The sequence below is a fragment of the Pseudopipra pipra genome, chromosome 22, assembly GCF_036250125.1.
Source record: "Pseudopipra pipra isolate bDixPip1 chromosome 22, bDixPip1.hap1, whole genome shotgun sequence".
Taxonomy (NCBI): Eukaryota; Metazoa; Chordata; class Aves; order Passeriformes; family Pipridae; genus Pseudopipra; species Pseudopipra pipra.
In genome coordinates, this window is record NC_087570.1 from 816,752 (window position 1) to 837,218 (window position 20,467).

The 20,467-nt window shown below is 51.7% G+C and overlaps 1 protein-coding gene across 1 annotated transcript; it reads left to right on the top strand.

Moving 5' to 3' along the window:
- The first annotated feature begins 17,211 nt into the window (after positions 1–17,211).
- Positions 17,212–19,945, top strand: C22H1orf174 (chromosome 22 C1orf174 homolog). Its single transcript, XM_064678370.1, has 3 exons — positions 17,212–17,405; positions 17,959–18,450; positions 18,853–19,945. The coding sequence occupies exons 1-3, from the start codon at positions 17,235–17,237 to the stop codon at positions 18,958–18,960; spliced, it is 771 nt and encodes a 256-aa protein (XP_064534440.1). The 5' UTR covers positions 17,212–17,234; the 3' UTR covers positions 18,961–19,945.
- The last annotated feature ends 522 nt before the right edge of the window (positions 19,946–20,467 follow it).

Sequence of the window (20,467 nt, forward strand, 5' to 3'; positions counted from 1 at the left end):
GGACAAATTGGACACCTGTGCTGAGAAAGCGGAGTTCAGGCCAAAATAAAAATCAGCCCCTGATTGTTCGGAGGTGGCTCCACTATTATACATCAAGGGCATTGTCTTCAGAGAGACAATTCCTGTTCTGAGCTCGTCCCCACATCGTCTTTCACAAATGCTTGTCTATTGTTTGAGATTACGGCATGTACATAAAAATCCTGTAAATTCCAGCGTGTTTAAGCTTTGCTGTTTAAGCATCAGCAGCCAGTGAGGGATGAAGGTTTAACACACGGGTGTTATCTAACACACACACACACACACAAAGCTCTTGCTGCCGTGGAATGGGGAGGCAGATGGTTCCCAACCTGCCGTGGACACGGCTGTGCTGCTGGGTGGCTCTGTATGAGGATGGCCGCACAGGGGTGTCGGGCAGGAGGTGAAGGTGCCAACGACAGAATGTTTCTCAGAAGAAATAAAACACGAGGGAGGAGAGTGGCAGCCACAGGCACTGATTTCTGATGCAGAATGGGCTGAGCAGGCTGGAGGATCCTGGGGATGCTGGTGCTGGAGGAGCTGGGGGCTCTGAGGTCTTGTCCTTCCAACCAACAAGGGCTGCAGCCAGCTGAGCACCCCACACACGGGCTCCTCGCTTCCCTTTTAATCATACTTCAAACCCAGGGTAACAGCTCAAAAATCCGCAAAGGAAGCAGCCAAGGGAGACATAAGGGCTTGTTTGATCTTTTCCTGAAAGGAGAGTAGGAATCAATTCCTAACAGAAAATGCATGAGGACAGTGCTGGAAGGAAAAGCCAGAACAGAGCTGGGACCAGTCACACGTGGGGGGTTTTTGCTCCCAGGACACGCTTGGCACCTTGAGGGCATCAGCTGAGTGGGCGGCACGGCCAGGCAGTGACTCCAGCACCAATTCCTGCCTGGACTGCAGGTGCAGGCAGGGAAATCCCTGAGGATGAGGATGAGCCCCTTGCTGGGGTGGGGGCCCTGCACACCGTCAGGCAGTTCGTGCCACAGCCTTCCCAAAGCTGCTCGAGCAGGAGCTGAGGCTGCACAGAGGAGGAGGAGGAGGAGGAGGTAGAAAAGGAGGAGGAGGAGGAGGAGGAGAAGAAGGAGGGTGAAGCCCACGCAGTGTTGATTCTTGCTGGCAGGGAAGCAGTGCCAGCCCCCCCGGCTGTCCTGAACAGGCGTCCCCTGGGAGCTCTCCCGTCTCCACCAGTGCGAGCCTCGAGTGCTGCCTCGGGTGCTGGTTTTCAGTGCCAGGATTCAAAAGAATGAAATCTAAAGGCTGGTGAGAGGCATGAAGGGAAGTCGCTGCCTCCAACAATAACAGCATATTTCAGCAGCTGAATTGAATATGACCCTTCCTATGCAGCAGGTCAGCAAACAAATCAAGGGATTAATTGCTGCTGTCGATACATATCTCAGCAGCATCCAAACATGTACAACTGTGAGTTAGTGCTGCGCTCGCACCGCCGGAGCTGCTGTGCCCAGGCCTGGCACCCGCCAGTCCCTGCTGTCATCAGGGATGTCGGCTGGGTCACTCTGCTCTGCTCCCAGCCCCATGTGCACCGTGACTCCTGCTCCTTCCAGAGCCAGCCGTGCTCAGCACGGTGTTTCCCCAAGCTGGTTCTGGCCCTGGACGGTGCTCACTGCTTGCTGCACACCCACGGCCCCACAGCAGCACAGTGCCTGTCCCTGTGTCACCCTGCTAATGACAAGGCTTTCAGAAGGGGGTGGCTAATAATCCCAGCACTCTGCTTCTCACGCTCTCCTCGGCTGGCAAACCCTGCCAGCAGCCCCAGCCGCTGCGTCAGGAGCAGGAAAAGAGCAGAGATGGCTCAGCTGTGCATTCGGAGTGGAGCTGCGGGCTGGGGAACAAGGACAATGAGCGGAGAGCACAGAGGGGAGCCGGGGGCTGAGCTGGCAGAGCTGGGCTCTGTTTTGCTGGCAGCTCAGCACCGTCTCCATCCCCACGAGCTGGACTCAGCAGGAGCAGGGATAGCAGGGAGCCCTGGGATGTGGCTGCAGTCGGAGAAGGGCTGCAGGCTTCGGGAGACCGCACACGGACTGCTTCCCTTTGTAATTTTAATTCTACATCTTAGATTTTATCACTAATAGAGCCAAACATTATTGAACTGGAAATGCCGTTTAATTATTTTTTAAAAAATAGACCATAGAAGAGCAGTAAATGGAAATACCAGTGAGCACGGAGCACGGCGCCAGTCTCACAGCAACAAATGGGGCCCCACTCCCAGGGCAAGTCAGCTGTGACTCCATCGAGCCACTCAGCTGCAAATTATTCCTGTCCTCTGGTGACCGTCGTCAAGAAATCACAAGCCCTTCTGCTCCTGAAAGAGCTCACAGACAGCTGGAACGACCTGTTTGTATTCAGGCATTCATCACGGGGATTATTAATTAATATGCTTTATTGGTTTTGTTAAAATGACCTGGCTTAATTTTAGGGGGGATTTTAGCAATATCATTGCGTTAAGGGCAAATAACCTGGAACTAAGGGATAGGTTTTGTGAATGTGGATATTAATGCCTCTCCTGGAGCCACGCTGCAGTGGGGAGGGGAGGCATTAATGGTCCCATTACGCTGCATTACACAAATGGCATGTTGCCCTCATGGAGGGCATTTAATGGCTTGGTGCAATAACAGGCTAAAAGCTGGCAAAACTAAGATAATGGACTGTAAAAAATATATGTTTATTGACACTTTTCCTCACTGTTTGGATTTCTGCAGGGTGAATCTCCTCAGTGTGCTGTGTGATGCTGTGTGGGAAGGTGCCGGTACAGGATGAGACCCTCCTCCACTGGCTGGGGTGGGTGGGAAGGGGCCTGGAACTGTGTCCTCTCTGCTGTACAATGAGAGGGCACGACTTGGCCCCTGATCCCAAGACGCATTTTCCAGATGTATCCAGGTTGGTTTTAGGGCTGGATGCCTGGGCTGCATTCCCGTGGGGACACCAGGCCCTGCTCCCAGGGCAGCTCTGCCAGCAGCTCATCCATGAGCAGCCCTGGCAGCAGTGCCAGTCACCATCCCAGTGCCACCCCAGTGCTACCACACCACAGGAAGCCTTGTAAAGGTCCTGGAGCAGGCAGAACTGCAGGGCTTATTTCCTGACTGATCCACAGGGTCTTCCACCACTGAGATCCAACTTCAGACAGAGGCATTTGTCTTCAGCTTCTGAATGTGGGGTTACAAGGGAAAGAAATCACTTGGCTGCTTCCCCAGGCAAGAAAATGCTCTTTCAGGCCTTCCCTGGTCGTGACAGCTCCAGTCCCGGGGCTGGCACTGCAGGAGGGTGCTGGAGCCATGTGGAGCATCGGAGCCACCCAGAGCTGCCCCAGATGAGGGGTAGGAGATGTGTGTGGAGACCCAGGCAGTCAGTGATACGGCACTTGTGATGATTGTTCTGCCTCGAATCTCATGCACGGGTAATTATTACTCTCCTAATTCCATTATTCACAGTTGTGATAGGTGGTTTCACCTCTATTTCTCTCTCTCACACAAACCCCTTATTAGTATTCCCTGCAGTGAGAGTATTCCCCATCCTGCAGCCAAAACAAGCCAGGAGCAGGCTGGTGCACAAGATCACCGTGTCACAGTCACCTTTCTGCGTCTCCTGCCTCCCAGCCCTGCTCTGATGCCAAAAGTGGTGTCATGGGAGGGCAGTGCAGGGCCACCATGCAGCTGTGGGACACGTGTTCCTTCTGGGGGAGCATGGCCAGGGAACCCACCAGGTCCCCCCTGCTTGTCACCCCACTCCCCGCTCCAGAGCACACGAAGCCGTTTGACTTGGACTGTTTGATCTGCTTCCAAAAAAAATAAAAAAAGGAAAACTTCCACTTAGCCTTTCTTATGATCCATAAAACGCTGCTGGAGGCTGAGACAGCTGCTGATATAAAAAAAAGTTACAGTTGGGAAAGGGAACTTAATGCAGTATGCAGGATGCCTGGGATCGTGGATGCCTGGGACTGTGTGAGCTGCTACTGCCAAAATAAAGCAGGGTAGCTGCTGCTGCCATTCCCAGATCTGTCCCTGGAATGTCACGTGCCAGCAAGGCAGGGTGACTCCAGACTTCATTGGCACCCACGGCTTTCTGACTCCCTGGCCGGGATGTCTGGTACTGTCAGCATGGGCAGTGCAGAATCACAGGATCATTAACATTGGAAAACACCTCCAAGATCACTGATCTTTGCCCCAGCTGGAGGAGGAGGAGGAAATGGTGGCTCTGTGGAGGCTGAAGGAGAATCCTCCTGCCCACCTGAGCAGGGTAAGGCTGGGCAGGCTACATGCAGCTCAATAAAAGTCCCTGCAACCCCCCCCCATTCAAATCTGGAAAGCCAGCAGTCCCCAAACTCACATCCATGATCCATCATCTTGTTTTGCCTTCTGGCAACTGGAAAGAGGGGGGCGTAAGGTGGGAGGAGGGAGGTGGTGCATGGAAGACTAATTGCAGCTGCACCTGGGGACTGTGGGCGCTGCAGGTATTTCAGATGGCAAAAACTAATTTTCAACAGCAAATTGCTAACTGGCTCCTTAATGTCAGCCTTGAGCTCCAGAAAGCACAGCGACCCGCGGTGACGCCTCGGCGTGGCTTGCCAGGCAGGGAGTGGCACAAGCCCACGCAGCAGCCAGGACCAGGACCAGGACCGGGACCAGGACCAGGACCGGGACCGGGACCGGGACCAGCACTGGGACCGGGATGTGGACTGGGACAGGGTCCTGCCATGGCTGTGGCTCCTGTGATGATGCTCTCAGGGGGCTCGTAAGGCTCGGAGAGGCCTCGATGCAACTGTTTAACAGCAGTGTTTAAGAAGAGGAGTTGCCATGGCAACTGCTACCCGGGATTTTTGTGCCCTGGTACAGGAGATGCTGGCGCCGCGTGTGCCCGGCAGTGGTGGCTGTGTGTGCCTGGCAGTCACACTGTTCTGCCCTGAGACAGCCTGCAGTGCCCCTTCTCCTCCGTGGGCACGTCTGTGGGAGCTGCCCTTGGGGTCTGTGCCCCAGAGGGTCCCAGAGCTGAGCTCACAGCGAGGTGGCCACTCATGGCCTGCAGCTCCGAGCTCGCCAGGCTCTTGCCCGAGCTGTGGTTTCCTCTACGAATGCTTCCTTGCTCTCCCAGCTCCCCAGATGAGCACAGTGGGCAGGAGCTTACACCCTTTGGGAAGCAGGGACCTGGCTGTGCACCCCAAAGCAGCCGGTGTGGGGGTGCCCACCTGCTACCCCCAGCACAGGCCATGTGGTGACACAGAGCAACTGGCCATTCCCCACTGGTAATTACCTCGTGAGCTGTCTTAGCAGCTTAGCTGCTAACTAAGACTAGATCTCTGGTAGTAATAAAAGCAGTCCCTTGGTGGGTGGGTTTTGGCATTTCATCTCGATTCCAAAATGAATAATTTATACAAGGCTTTATTGGAGCCCGGAGTTATACAATAAATGTTCCATGCAAACACGCTCACATATTTCAATGTTAATATCTCTCCAGTGAATTTCCCTGGCAGGCCGAGCCAGGCTGGGATTGCCACATTGCTTATTTACGTAAAATATCATAATCTCACTTTTATTTGCATTTCTGAAGTGCCATTAGGGTGATTTGGAGCATATGAGCCCAGCCAATCGATTGCAGCTGCAGCTCCTGGGCCAGGGTAGGGAATGACTTCCAGGCCTCCGTGGCCAAGAGCAGGAATGGGTTTTGGCAGGCGGGTGCTGAGGGGAGTCAGAGTTCATGGGGTGAGCACCAGGGCATTGGGGATCAGCATTTGGGGGTTTGTAGGTTTGGTGTGTTTGCATGGGCTGAGCAGATGGAGATGGGAACAGCGTGTGTCACTGGGCTCTGCTGAGCTGCAGCCTGAGCCTCCTCCTCTCTCGCTTTGGGCAGCAAAGCCTTAAAGGCAGCTTAAATCCAAGGCAGTTCTTGCAAGAGAAGGGTGGCAGCTTTTGGCAGTGATGAGCTGCAAGCCCAGCCCTCCCCAAACCAACTCTTGAGGGATTTCTTCCTTTCTCAGTGAGGTGAAATAGTACCCATCTACAATGATTTCATTGCTTAAATCGCAGTTGTAGCCTCCAGAGACTAATTATCTTCTCCCTGCATTTGCATCGTTTACATTCAAGTCAGTTTAAGGGATGTCATGTGTTGGAAGGAGATGAGAAACTAAGAGGCAGAAATCTCCTCAGAAGCAAATGGCTTGGAAGGAAGATGTGGGAACAGGCATGTGATGAGTGCAACCCTTCTGTGAGGGGCTCCACCCTCCCTCCCGTGAGGACAGGGACAGGGGAGGAGGAGGAGGGTGAGTGTCCCTCAGACAAGCACCTGCCACTGTTCCCCTGCACAGAGGGTTCTCCCGGGGGACTGGAGCCGTGTGTGGCTCCGCAGCCCTCGGCAGGAGCTGACAGGCAGCAGCTTGGCGGTGTGGGGCCTGTCGGAGCTCAGCTGTCTGCCTCCCGCACAGATCCCTGCTCACAGCACTCAGGGAGCTCTGAGACAGGCAAAAATGATTTCCAAGTTGTTGCTCTGTGCTCTGCTGCCCTCGGCCAAGCTGGCTGCTGCCAGGCTCTCTGGAGTTCCCCACGTGGAGGGGGCTTCTCACGGCTCAGGGATGTGCAGCCACAGGGTGATGGCGAGGAGGGGATGGGCCCCTCACAGCCAGGAAATCTATGGACATGTCCTCTGCTCTGCTCTGCTCCAAGGCAGGACACACAGGGATTTTCCAGGTGTCTGTGCCTGCCACTCAAACCTCCAAACTTCCTCAGTTTAAGCACATTCTCATCTGGTTTTCTCCTGTCTCTACAAACTCCACCTGGAGCGGATGATGCAGCTCAGAGCTTTCCTCACTCATGGAGTGAGGGCTCCCAGAGTCCCCTCCTGTGCCTGGCTGGGTGGCAGCAGCCCCCCGGGACACAGCAGCTCTGCTCCTCCTGCTCTGGGGAATGGCAACTTAAACGTTGTGGGTGAGCTCGATGGGAGAGATTCCAGTGAAAAGCAGTAACCAGTGTTTGAGAAAATTAATTGAATTTATTTGACAAATACTTGCAGATCCAGGGAGCAAGTGCACACATACCTGGAAGAATTGCTTCAAAGAAAGCCTATTGTGGCTGCTGCCAATTGTTCTGCTCCTTTTTCATTTTTTTTTTCTCTTGGAACTGCTCTGAGCCGGAGAGCTGGTGACAGAGGAGTGCATTTCATCCACAGCAAACCCAGCGGCACCCGGCCTATTCCAGAGGATCTCCACAGGCCATCATTGTCTGGCCCTGCCACTGTCTGGGCAAATTTAGCACATAGCCAGTGGGCTGCTTTAATAGGAGTGCTGTGATTTCAGGAGAGCTGGAAATTTATATTCCCCTGTAATTGCCACAACACACCTTAGTGCTGCTGCTGTAGCAGGAAAACAGTTCTCCCCAGTGCGCCGGGGACTCGGCAGAGATGCTGGCACAAACAGGATAATGAATGCTAAGGAACCTCGTGTCACACAGACTGAGCATAAATACTGAAGGAGAAGCATCCCTGAAAGAGCTGCATTCCCACTTCAGAGAGGGGCAGAACATTATCTCAAACCTGGGGAACATTCAACCCCCTGCACACTGGGATTTGCACGGGGCCCTCACTTCAGTGATAATGGCATTTGAGAGTTTGGAACAGATCTTAATGCACCGTGTCCCTTGTATCTCTTGTCTGAGTAAAATGAGTTTGAATTTTTCATTTTAATTGCAGACTTGTGATTTGGAATAGACATCCTTGTACCGAAAAGCATCTGCTTTGAGATCCCCCCTCGGGGCATGCAATGACACGGGTACCTCGGTGCCTGTGCCTGGCAGAGCATGGCTGGATCCTGGCTGGATCCTGTGGTGGTCACAGCTCCACAGGCACTTCAGCCAGGTGGAAGATCGCAGGAATGCCTCGGGGCTCAGGGCAGGCTCCCCCTCTCTGGACAGGCAGATTCCAGCAGGGTGTTTTGTGCCATGATTCACTACTGAGCTTGGACAGTCCCTGCCCTGACTGACCACAGGCTGGATGAATCACAGAATCCCAGGATGGTTTGGGTTGGAAGGGACCTTAAGGATCACCCAATTCCACCCCCTGCCATGGGCAGGGACACCTTCCACTAGCCCAGGTTGCTCCAATACCTGTCCAACCTGGCCTTGGACACTCCCAGGGATGGGGCAGCCACAGCTTCTCTGGGCAACCTGTGCCAGGGCCTGCCCACCCTCACAGGGAAGGCCTATCCAATCTAAACCCACACTCTGTCAGTTTGAAGACGTTCCCCCTTGTCTTGTCATTCCAGGTCCTTGGAAATAGTCTCTCTCCATCTTTCCTTGTTGGCTCCCATCAGTTACTGGAAGGCCACAATTAGGTCACCCTGGAGTCTTCTCCAGGCTGAACAATCCCATTTCTCTCAGCCTTTCCTCATAGGAGAGGTGCTCCATCCCCAGTGGGGAGCAGTGAAGGTGCTGCAGGCTGGGTGGCACCAACCTTGGGGGTTCTTTATCCTAGGTCAGCCCCTGGCCAGCTGGACCATGTCAGCCAATTCCTCATATCCCTTGGGATCGTGCTTCCCTGCCCTCCACAGTGAGCTCAGGGGTTTGGCTGTTGCTGCTGCCCTGCAAGAGCAGGAGCATGAACACTCCTTAAAGTCACTGCTGTACTGGAATAAAAAAGTTATCTCCAACCCTGTAGGGATTTGGCAAAGATGCTGGCACAAAAATAGTTTGTAATGAGCTTTAAGACATATTAATGAAGAGAAGTATAATTATTATTACTGAGTTCAATTACAGCCCCTGGATTACAAATATTCTCCCACAATCCCTCAAGAAAGCAATGCATCTTGTGTCTGCAATTAAATAAACTGTGTATCAAGGGGAGAGAAGAGGATTAAACTATAGAAGAAAGAATTGCTTCAACTTGACTGCGGTGGCCCCTCTCCTCCTCCCGCCCAGCTCTCGCTGCTTTGAGGAGAAGAATCCTCACTCAGCACAGCCCAACAGTGATAAAATATTCCTTGGGAAGCTGGTGGTTGGCTTGGTTCCAAAATCTTCGGCATCTGTAATGCAGCAGTTGCCATGTTAGTAGAATCTAATAAACTCCTTTCTGCAATATTTATGGAGGTGCACACCTGTACAGTTCTGCTTCCCAAAGATGCAACCTAGGCACTTCTTACGGGGTTCTTCCTTCCCTGGTTACTGAGCACAGAGACAGAATGTAGGAATTTGCCCATTTCCTGTGCAGGAGTGTGACTGAAAATATGAAGTGCTGAAAACTGTGGAGCTGTAAATGCAGGGCATCACTGCACGTCAAGTGCTGGGAAGCTGCACATGGAGCGTGGGCAGCTTGACCTTGGCAACACAGCAGGAACGTTGGCAGTGTTAAAAACAGTGCTGTCCCTGCGGAACAGCACAATCCACGGCTGGAGCTGCTCCTGATGTGCCTTCTGACTTCTTGGCCGGAGCAGCTTGTCTCTGGAGAGCTTAGAGGGGAGGAGAAGACGGTGCTCAGCTGTGTGTGAGCAACACGGGGCACTGCATTGCTTTCCCTCGCTGGAAGAAATCCATTACAGAGAGGATCACCCTGCCATGGATGCCAGCTGGCACAGGGCCAGGCTCCCACCAGGGCCAGAGCAGCTCCATGGCAGCTGAGGGCTGCAGTCTGCACATTCAATCCGTACGCCAAGGAGACTGTGCCCACTGTGGCACACGTAAGTTACCCACTGCCCTTCTGGGCACTGCCTAGGACCTTGCTTTCCTTCTTTTCCTATTAAGCAAGATAACAAAATCACAGCCACACCGAGGGTAGCAGCTTCTCCTTAAACATCACTATTGTCTGCAGATGAAGCAGGGCCGACGCTCGTTTCCATTCCCTCAGAGCCCTCTCTCTGAATGGGTTTCTTGTGCACCTGATTGTTGTTCAGTCTCTCCTGCCCAACACACAGTTCCGGGGCTCGCCTTTGATCGTGCTGGCTGCAGGACACTTGTTCGTCCTGTGAACCCTATTCCTTTGTTCCTGCGAGTGTGCCACCCACAGGGAAACCTTTGTCCAAATAATCTCAGATTCCCCAAAGAGCAAAAGCTGCCGGCTTTGCTTTCTAGTTGAAGTGACAGGAAGGAACATATAGATTTATTCTTCTATTCACTGGTGGCTTTCTATTCGTGTGTCCTCGCATCAAATCAAAGTGTCAAAACAACATCCCCGGCACGCCAGCCACAGCTCCTGCCCACCAGACCAACATGTGAGGAGCAGATATTTTTAGCTGAAAAGGATAACCAGCAAGGGTTATGTAGTGAAGAAAAGGCCCCAAGACAATGGTGAGAAGAAACCAAGGGACAAACTTGGACTGGAATCTGGGAGGACTGGGGTAACACCAGCCAACCCCGTGCCCTGGGTGTGGGAAGAGGCACTGAGAGGGACGGGAAGACATGGCAGTCAAGTTTCTGGCTCTATGGCAGTGTCACCAGAAGCCTCAGGCCCTCTTCCTGGGCTGCACCTAATTCTGACTCACTTAAGCTTTAAGCAATACCAGTGCATGCAGGAAAGAGCCCTGGAAAGTCGCTGCTGGAGCAGGAGTGGCCAGCTGAAGGCTTTCTCTGCTTACATGATTAATCAGTCTCTGAAGAGCAGCTATGACACATGGGACAGTGTCCGAACAGTTGTGTGACATTTTCTGTACAGGATGTGAGTGGTGTGGATGGCAGAGGCACACAGCCAGCCCTGCTCAGAGGTGGGGGATGACTCAGAGCTGTGGCATCATGTAACGGAGCTGCTCCTGGGAAACCTGCTTCAGAAGAGTCGGGACACAGGAGATCGGCAGTGGTGCTTGATGGAGGCAATACCTGATGTAGGAAGTACTTAAACAGACTGTAATGAGGATCTGGGTTCATTCTGGGGCCTCGCAGGGCTGATAACGGCGCCGCTCCTGTTGCACGGCAGTCCCCAGTCGGAGGGATGCGTAAGCGCTCCGGGCCACTGGAGCCGCTGTCCTAGCGTGATTCCTACCAATGGAACAATATTGCTTGCTGTTGCATGAACAGAACATGTCTCCTCTGATTGTTTTTTCCTGCTCTTTTGAAGATAGATGCTGTCTGCGGATCCCCACTGGTAGAAGGTCCTCTCTGAGGTGCAGTTACAGCTCTTTACACGTAACCTCTGCCATCGAGAACTGAGAGCAAAAGGAAATAAATCTAAGTGCTTTTGGGATGGAGTTTTCTCTGGTTCTGGAAGGAGGTTGTGAGATCAGACGAGACTGACCTCAGTGGCCTGTTCCATGGCCCTGCTCCAGGGAGTTTCAACTCTAATTATCCTTTTTTAATTTAGAGAGCTACTGATCTGTGATGACATTCCTGGAATGGCTTAAATTCCCACTCCTGCAGGATACCAGGGAAAGAGGTGCCTCTTCAGGAAAATGCTGATGGCTTCTTGCTCTGCTGAGAAGGTGCCACCTGGTCCAGGCACCTTCTCCATCTCAGGTATCACCAGTGGGCCTGTGCCTCTACTCAGGCCAGCTCTGTCCTGGGAGATCCCATCTGCCCACAAATTGGTGACTCTTAAACGCCAAGAATGAAATTGTTGAGGCGTTTTAAACTTTATGTATTGAGTTATCACAAGATAAGTGACAGAAAATGAGCAAGAGTTAATTATACAACAGAGAGGGAAAGTGCCACTGCGCAGCAATCCTTTCAAAGGCAAACAGAAATATTTATAGACCCAGGGCTGCAGAACTCGCTGCCACGCTCTGGCTCGAGATGTGCTACTGATTTGTGGGGCAGCACTTTCGGACGGGGCCATGGTGCAGGCCACAGCTCTGCTAAAAGGTAGGTCTCACCTCAAGCTGGGTTTAAAGGCAAGTGTTCATGAGAGAGAATTTGGTAAAATTTTGTGGAATCAGAGTTTAAAAACATCCTGGTGATTTTCTCTTTTCAGTCCCTCTGTACACTTCCCTCTCTGTATGGCTGGCTGAGAACCAGCGTGGCTGTGAGGGCTTGCAGAGGTGACCCCAGCCCTCCCCACACCACCAGCTCTGCAGGGCGAGTGCCCCATGTCCCCTCCAGCTGTGGGGGACACGCACAGCTCGTGCAGGTGTTCATTGCTCGGGTCACGCTGCGTCACACGATGCTTCTGCCCCATTCCGAGTTCCAAGAGGAGCAGCGAGGTGCAGAACTGGGAGATGTGACAAAGTGATCCTGAGAGTTTGCACACGCTGAGAGACTTCAAACGCGATCACCACCCGAGAGCAGCCGCCCCGCATCCCCCTCCTGCAGGATGTCCCCTCCTGCCCCTCAGGGCCATCCTGTGCCTGGGAGCAGCTGTGCAGCAGAACCACCCTCGGTGGGTACAACCTGCCAGTGGAGCAGCGTGTTCTCCCACAGCCCCAGGCCTGGCCCGGGCTATTTTCAGGGTCTGACTAATCGTGACGGGAGCAGGAAGAATCCGCTGTTACCTGCAGAGGACAGAGGGAAGGAGATATAGTTCATTCCCATCCCTAAAGCAATCCCTGCAGGCAGGTTTTGAGTCAGGTTTCCAATCATCTCCCTTTGGAGACCACCAAGCAGGCTTTAAAGAATCCTTTATATTTTTAGCAGTAACATAATAGTGGTGGAAATTTAATAAACTTCACTATCAAATATTTATCCCATTACACAGGTTTAAGTAATTTAAGCTGCTGGAATCAACATGGTGGGTTTATTTTTAATGAGCCTTGTGTAAAACAGCCGCTTCCATCCTTATCAGGTGTGCAGGGAAGACACTTGCATTCACTCAAAGAATTTTTATCTCTCCAAAGAAACGCTGTTAAATAATGTACAACACCCACCCAAACGTTACCTGTCACTGGTGGAAAATTAGGCTGTGGCTGGGTGAGCCTGATGTTCACTGGCATGTAAGACAGAGGGGCATTATTATTATTATTATTATTATTATTATTATTATTATTATTATTATTATTTTACAAGCAAAGAATGCTGAGAGCAGCCTGGGGGCTTGGATTTTGGATGGAGTTCAGCCTTGCTGAGCGCCGTGTTCCCAGCTTGTCCCTCTGGCAGCTGGGCAGGGAGGCAATGCCAGGACCGGGCTCACCTACCTGTGGCCAGGAAAGGGAGGGCGGGGGGACTGGAGGAAACCCGGAGAAGCTGTTTGTTCTCCTTCCTGCGGGCTGGGAGCAGCACACTCTGAGCTGCTGAACACAACTGTTCCAGGTCCCTGGAGTCCTCAGCAAAGCAATCAGGCAAAAATTGGACGGGGCTTGGAGCAACGGTCTAGCGGAAGGTATCCCTGCCCATGGCAAGGGGTTGGAATCAGATGACCTTTAACACCCCTTCCATCCCAATCCATCCTGTGATTCCCTGATCCGGGCCCCTGGAAGGAGGGTAGAAAGGCTTGGTGGGGGCTGAGCTTCTCCCAGGAGCACAGGACAGAACTCCCTGTCCCTCCGTGCCCACACAGGGTTCCCCATCCCGCCGTGTCCCGCATCCCCCCGTGCCCCGCATCCCCCCGAGCCCCCGCCCGGCGCGGTCCCACCGCCGGTCTCACACTGACCCCCAGCGTCGGGCGGCGGTTGAGCCCAGGCTGCTGCCCCGGCCGGGAATTAAACCCCGATCAAACCCTCATTAAACCCTGGAGCAAAGCCACGTCATAAAGCGGGAAGCGGAGGGTTGGGAGCGCCTGTTCGCACGGCTGCAGTTACTGCAACCGTTTAACTGAGCCACGGAAAGGTTTCTCTGGGCTGGTGCTTTTTAACGGCAAGGCTAAATTGCCAGTAAATCATTAAATCCATGTTATCAGTCTCCTGCGGCAAACGTAAGGGGAAATTTTTTGTTGTGAAACACTTTAAAAATCCATTTACTGGGAGCAATGGGGGTTTTTGGGAGGGCAGGAGACATAGGGCAGGGGAGGGTGCTCGGAATTCACTGGGCAGTGTTTGGAGCTGCCTTGGGAAGGATCTGCCAGGTAAGCACAGAGGTCTGCTTGCATCAATAGTGGGGGGACCTGACCACCAGCAGCAGGGCTCCAGGCAGGGCTCAGGCACCTCCAGCCGCCCCCATCACAGGGAGACCAGTGCCAAACAACCCCCTGTGGACAGGTACTACAGCCCCCCAGCCTGGGCTGGGTTCTCTGTGCTCCCTGTTCTCAGATGTCCTTTAAGGTTTGTCATTGATGAATTTCACAAGTTTCCTCTTTGCTGCTCTTTCTCACAAAGCTCCGTTGTGTTAATTAATTTCTTCAGATACTGGCTTTCCACATTTGGTCCTTAGTAAGACACTTGCAAGAAATCCAAAATAAGACTCAAAGAGATTTCTCACACGACAAGCGTAAAGTTTCATTATGTACCATAAATTCCCTGTGATTTCTGTGTCAGGGCTCTCCAGCTCCTGGAATAAGCACTCCTCTGTGATGGAAATAAGGGGTTTATTCCATGTGAGTGGTGCAAAGGTCCTTGGGGCAGTGGTGCTCTGGGCAGCTGCATCAGAGGGCTGCAGACCCCTGTGAATGTTCAGTTCTAGATGGGGTATCAACTCCCAGAAAATTTCCCAGGAGACAGTGCCTCTGGGAGACCAAAGCTGGCAGTTCATAGAATCATGAGTTGGAAGGAACCTTAAACATCGTCCAGTTCCAACCCCCTGCAGGGACACCTTCCACAGACCAGGTTACTCGGAGCCCTGTCCAGCCTCAATGTTCACCAACATTACCTGCGCTGGCACGACAACACCGTGTGATGGAAGGGAACAGCAGCTAAAAATTTGTGCCTTCAAATCTTGAGCACGAGACCAACCTACCCTGCTGAGGAGGCAATGGGGAGGAAGGAAGCTGGTTATTGGGAAGCAGATCCTCCTCCTGCTTTCTCCCCAGCAGAATTCAGCCACTTTAACCCAAAACACCTTTCTCGTGGCAGGAAAAGGCCATCCCTCCTGACGGATGGCTGTTCAGTTTGACAGACCTCGCATTCAACAGTTAACAGCCAGTGTGTTTACAGACAACATTTTTTTTGGCTGCTGTCCCTGGCATGTCACTCGTGTTTAGCCAAATGAACTGGGAGGATTATAACAGACAGGGACACTGGTGCAAGTGACAGGAGCAGAGACAAGTGCTGCAAGAAGCTCATTTACACATTGAGTTTCACAGCCTGACTCTCCCTTCCTGCTTCATAAGCTCATCAGCTGCTGCTGCGGAGCCGCCAGCTTTCACAGGAATGATGGAGCTCACAAAACCTTCTTATTTTTTTTTCCTGCCCGCTTAGACAACAGATTCTAATAAAACCCACTTTTTAATATTGTTGAGAATAAGCCCCCTTTTATGTGGAAATGTGGGTTTAATGTAAATAGTTTGTGCTGCTCTGATTCCCTGTGAGGGCTGTTGGCAGTCCCCACATCGCCTTTCAAGTCACTCGGGAGACACTGCTGCTGCTGAGATGGGGACAGATCTCAGAGGGATCCACGCTCTCTCCAGGGTGCTTTCTGTGCTATGTGACAGTTGTTATCTCAGCTGGATTTCAGAAAATGCAGCAACATCTGCAGCTGTGAAATTGCCACCACCTACCCCCAAAATAACACGGTTAGAGGGGAGAATGGGGTGAGTGTGACACAAGAGCTCTGGAGAGATCTCTGCCATCCTGGCTCCATGTAAGGTGCTTTGTCCCTTCGAGCACCTGCAGAGCCTCAGGTGCCTGTAGCCCTGTATCTCACCCTGCGTGAGCCCTTGACAGTGCTGGGTCAGAGAAGCCCTGGGGCTGCTTCCTCATCACTTGGACATACATATCAGCTTTCTAAAGCAGCATAAACAACAAGAAACATACAGTGCTGTTAAAAGTATTTATTAGAATTGTCAACATTGAATTTCCCTTACTATTTTTAGTTTGCTGTGGAAATTAAAACAACCACCAAGTTTTCCAGCTGCAGAAATACTGTTCATCAGCCAGTTTTAGTCTGCTGCTGTTTACAAGACAGTATAAGTTTTCTATGCCTAATAAAAACAATCATCTGTATTCCATGGCTGCAGGCAACAGCACTGCAAGAGTGGAGCAAGTCGAGAAGCTTTTGGAGAAGAATATGAATTATCTCACCCACAGAACAAAGCAGAGAAGGGCCCTGAGCACCGAGGGAAATCGCACAACAATAAGCAGGCATCTCCAAACCTGCATGGTTTAACTGGGAGATTTTATGCTTTTGAGAAAATACGTCTTACTTGAATATCCCCATTCTTGCCACTTATTTCTGCGATTTAAATAGTTGCTCCTGGTTTTTAAGGCCAGGATGAACTGACAAGCATTTAATCAGCCAAGCTGGATGGAGGGGCACAGGTACCACTGAGACTCGTGGGATGGCTCTGCGATGAGCAAGAACATTAATGGCTGCTATAAAGAAACAAGCTCCTGTGCCCTCAGATGGACAGAATTATAAAAATCCCCACAGCGTCCCCAAAGCGCTGAATTAACCGGAGAAGGAGCTGTGTTTAATGTGATGGATGGAGCCCGCGGGCCCCATCGTGGGGACGCAGCCGTCAGGGCAGCGGCACCGCCGTCGTTCCCCGCGGCAGCGCTGCTCCTGCCCGGCAACACCGGCGAGGATAATTGCGTACTTAAATCTGAGCGCTTTGCTACACAGAAATTCATCTGCTACCGTCAGAGTCCTTGAAGTTAAAGGGGGATTTGAGTTACTGACATAATTTGTTCCCTCGAGGGCTGTGGAAAGGAGAGAGAGGCACATCTGAATAATAACCCTCTGACCACATCCTGGATGGGGGCGAGTGCTGCTCCAGGAGGAAGATATGATGGGAAGCAAAAGATCTCAAAGGTTTATGAACTCTGTGGCAGGATGGGGTTGGGTTTCTCCTCAGGCGGCAGCTGTGAGGAAGATTTCGTGTAGTGGGTACTCAGGAAGAACCTGATGGGAATTTACAGGAAAGATGGAGCAAGACTATTCCCAAGAGCCTGGAGTGACAGGACAAAGGGAATGGGTTCAAACTGACAGAGCAGGTTTGGACTAGACATCCCTAAAAGTGTCCAAGACCAGGCTGGATGTGCCTTGGAGCAACCGGGCTAGTGGAAGGTGTCCCTGCCCATGGCAGGGGGTGGGACTGGATGATCTGCAGGGTCCCCTGCAGCCCAGACTGTCCCACGATCCTGTGATCTGTGCCCCGTTGCTCTGGGCTCACTCCACTCCCCGCCGTTCCAGGCCCCTGTGCCGGCGCCGCGCGGGGCCCGCGAGCCCAGCGGCTCCACAAGATGGCGAGCGCGGGCCCCGCGCGCTGCCAAGATGGCGGCGGGCGGCGCGGGGAGGGGCGGGCGGCGCTCGGAGCCCCCCGGCCCCGCTGACCCGGCCCGGGCCCGCCGGCGGCGGCGGCGACGGCCCGGGCGAGGGGTGAAGGGGGCCCCGGCGACAGACCCTGCGCAGCCCGCGGGGGAGGAAACCGAGACGGCGAGCCCGGTAGGAGGGACGGGCCGGGTGGGTTGAGGTGGGGGGAAGGCCCCGGGGCCGGGCAGTCGCAGCGTGGCGGTTGCAGCTTATTATTAACTGCTACAAGCTGAGCATCACGAGGAGAATTTAAGTAAATTCTTCGCCTTCGCCACCTTCCCGGCTCGTTGTTTGAGCCTGTGCAGAAACGCAGAGCAGGCTGTTAGCGGGTGTGCTGTGCTGCTTCGCCGTGCTGGGTGATGACAGTCCGTCCATCAACAGCATCCCTAAGAAGATAAGAACATTAAAATAAGACATTAACCTCGTACGGTGCAAGTTTATGCTCTGAGAAGTGGCTTTCTGCTGGTGATGGACTGTATGTTGTGGTTTATATGAGCTGCCTGCACCTGTTTTCCTCTCTTCATGTGCACTTTCTGCTCATTACTTTTCTTAGATTTGGATCGAGGTGCTGCTCGTGTGATGGAGCCCTTCGGTTCCCCATCCAGCCTTGCAACTAAAGAGATAAGCTGGTTGTATTTTTCTTTATTTCAAGAGAGGTTTAGAATCTTGTCTTTTTTCCTAACAGTGTTCGTCACACAAAGCAGCTGATGAACGACCCTCGAAGAGGATGAAATGGGAAAAAAGCAGTCCCAAATCAGAACTGGAAGGACTCACATGTGGAAGTGGAAACCTTGCTGCACTGGGGGAAATGCCAAAAGCGTCTGATGGGCATCGAGGTTCAGAAGATCCAGGAGACACCAATATAATCCAACAGGAAAAAGGTGAAAGCATTCCAGAGACTATCGAAGGGAAGCAGGCAGAGGTGCCCGATGTTCCTCTGGAGCCACGCGCAGCGAGGTCGAGCAGCACCCCATTAAAGCTGGGCAGCGGTGGATATGTGCCCCGGCCCGTGGTCGGTGAGGAGGAGAGCAGCTGTGGCAGTGTGCTGGCCGAGGAGTCCGGCTCCGAGGACACCGATCGCCCCAGGAGGCCGCTGCAGCTGGAGCACAGCGGGTTCTCGGACGAGGACAGCAACCAGCCCATGCCCGTGCACCGCTTCTTCGGGGATTTCGAGCCGGTAAGGTGATGAGTGTGGTGGTGCTTCAGACTCGGCTCTGCTCCACTTTAAATCTGCCTCAAAATTGTTGGCAAACTTGACCAGATTGTTGGACATCTGGAGTTATATCGCTGTCCCCCTGATAGAACTGTCTCAATCAGAGATGAAATTACTTGCCCAGCCAAAGTAATTTTAGGTGTAAAATATTTCTTATTTAGATTTTTTAGTCCAGTTCCATAAGAGATATTTTTTTCTGATAAAGACCTTCACAGCTGTATTATGGTGACGCAGCACTGATGTCAAAATAGTTTTTTACTGGTCCTTGATTCTTAATAGAATCATAAAATGGCAGGGACCTGAAATATCATCCAGTTCCACCCCCCTGCATTGGACTTCTCCTTAATGATTTTATGTTTCCTCCAGGATCTCCCAGCAGTTGCACTCCCAAGCACAACGATGAGCAGGAGAGAAGTCAGGAACCTTCATTTCTTTGCAAAGGAAGATGATGAGGAGGAAGAGGATGTTGTCTAACAACAAACTGTAAACAAATTAAACCTTTCTTCTTTTTCTTTGCAACCACATAGCAATGGTTCTGTCAGTAACATAAGGTGTCTGTGTTTGCCTTTTCTCAGGGAGAGAACTGGGAGAATTTGTGTTGCTGGAATTGGCAGATACAGTATTCCTACAGTTATCTGGGGCAAAGACTGTTATTTGGAAAGAGATATTGTAATTTAGCACTTTACCATTAATGTTTAGGAAAAAAACCTCAGGGAAAATAGAAATTCTCAGGGGTTTTTTTTATAAATTTGAGCCTCAATCTAGAGGGAATATTTGGTTTCACTCCCTTTTTTCGAAATAGTCAAGGAAAAGATGCTAAAACAACCTTCTTTTAATTCTGTGATGTCTCTGGCACCCAGGTAGTAAAGGAGCCAGTTGACTCCCTGGTACAGAGGGACAAGGGTCTCTTGTGTAGGTTGTGTGGGTTGTTTACACCTAAACCAGGACCAATTAAACCTCTGCAAATCAGTTCTGCTGCCAAAATGCAATGCAGGGTGTCAGTGTGAGTTCAGTGTGTTCATCTCTGGGAGTTCAGCACGTTTTTACTGCACGTCAGCTCCCCACACACCCACCCTGTGTTGCTGCCTCCCCCTCCACCCGCTGCTGGAAAAGTTGTTCTTTGAGCTGTGCTGCAGCTCATTAAGGATTTTAGACTGATTTTCAGCAGGGATTTTGTAAACAAATGCTTTGGTGGATATAAAGGAGGATTTGATGGGCAGAGGAACAAGTATGGATTGCTAAGATGTGGGGCAGCCCCCCCTGCATGTTTGAAAAGTAAGAAGCAACCTCAGCTAATTCCAGGAACTGTTAATTCACCCAGTATTTGTTGGAGTATTTCTTTGAAAGTGTGATTATGCAATAAGCTTCCAGTTATTTATTGTTATAGTTCCTTCTGTGTTTCTAAAAATAGAGGAAAAATGTTATCAGCAGATGGTTTAAATAAATATTAATTTCTACAGCTAGAGCCTGTTAAACATTCAAAAGTTGTGAGGCAAACAAATTGTATATGCATGGCATGGTAATGCAGTCCCATTTCCACTCCAGCTGATGCATTGTTTCTGTCAACGATATTTCTTTTCACTCTAATTCTGTAGCATGGAAAAATCCAGATTTTTAATTGCATATTCATGGTTCCAGCCCAGCTCCATCTTGCAGCAGCTTTCCTTCAGTGCTGTGTTTGCTGCTAGCTCTTTCTAGCAAGCAGGGTTTCACACACAGACATTCATTTCACTCTGCAAAATGGGGATTTACAGTGTACCACACAGGTGACACTGGGTTTGTCACCAGGATCCTGGCTGTGCTGCCCTCCCCAGTGTCAAACAGTGCAGGAAAGCAAGCTGGATGGATGAATTCTGTGCAGTGGAGTTAGAAATCCTGTGTTTAAAATGCACCTCCTTACTTTTCAGGCTGAAATGTTTGGGAGGGGATTGAGTGTGTTAAGTAAATCACTGCTCTCTCCAGCAAAGCTTCCAAGACCCAG

Excerpts from the sequence above, each read along its gene's own strand:
- C22H1orf174 (XM_064678370.1), top strand. The coding sequence starts at position 17,235 with ATGGCGGCGGGCGGCGCGGGGAGGGGCGGGCGGCGCTCGGAGCCCCCC. Across the intron at positions 17,406-17,958 it reads AAACCGAGACGGCGAGCCCG|TGTTCGTCACACAAAGCAGC; the intron begins GTAGGAGGGACG and ends TTTTCCTAACAG. Across the intron at positions 18,451-18,852 it reads TCTTCGGGGATTTCGAGCCG|GATCTCCCAGCAGTTGCACT; the intron begins GTAAGGTGATGA and ends TGTTTCCTCCAG.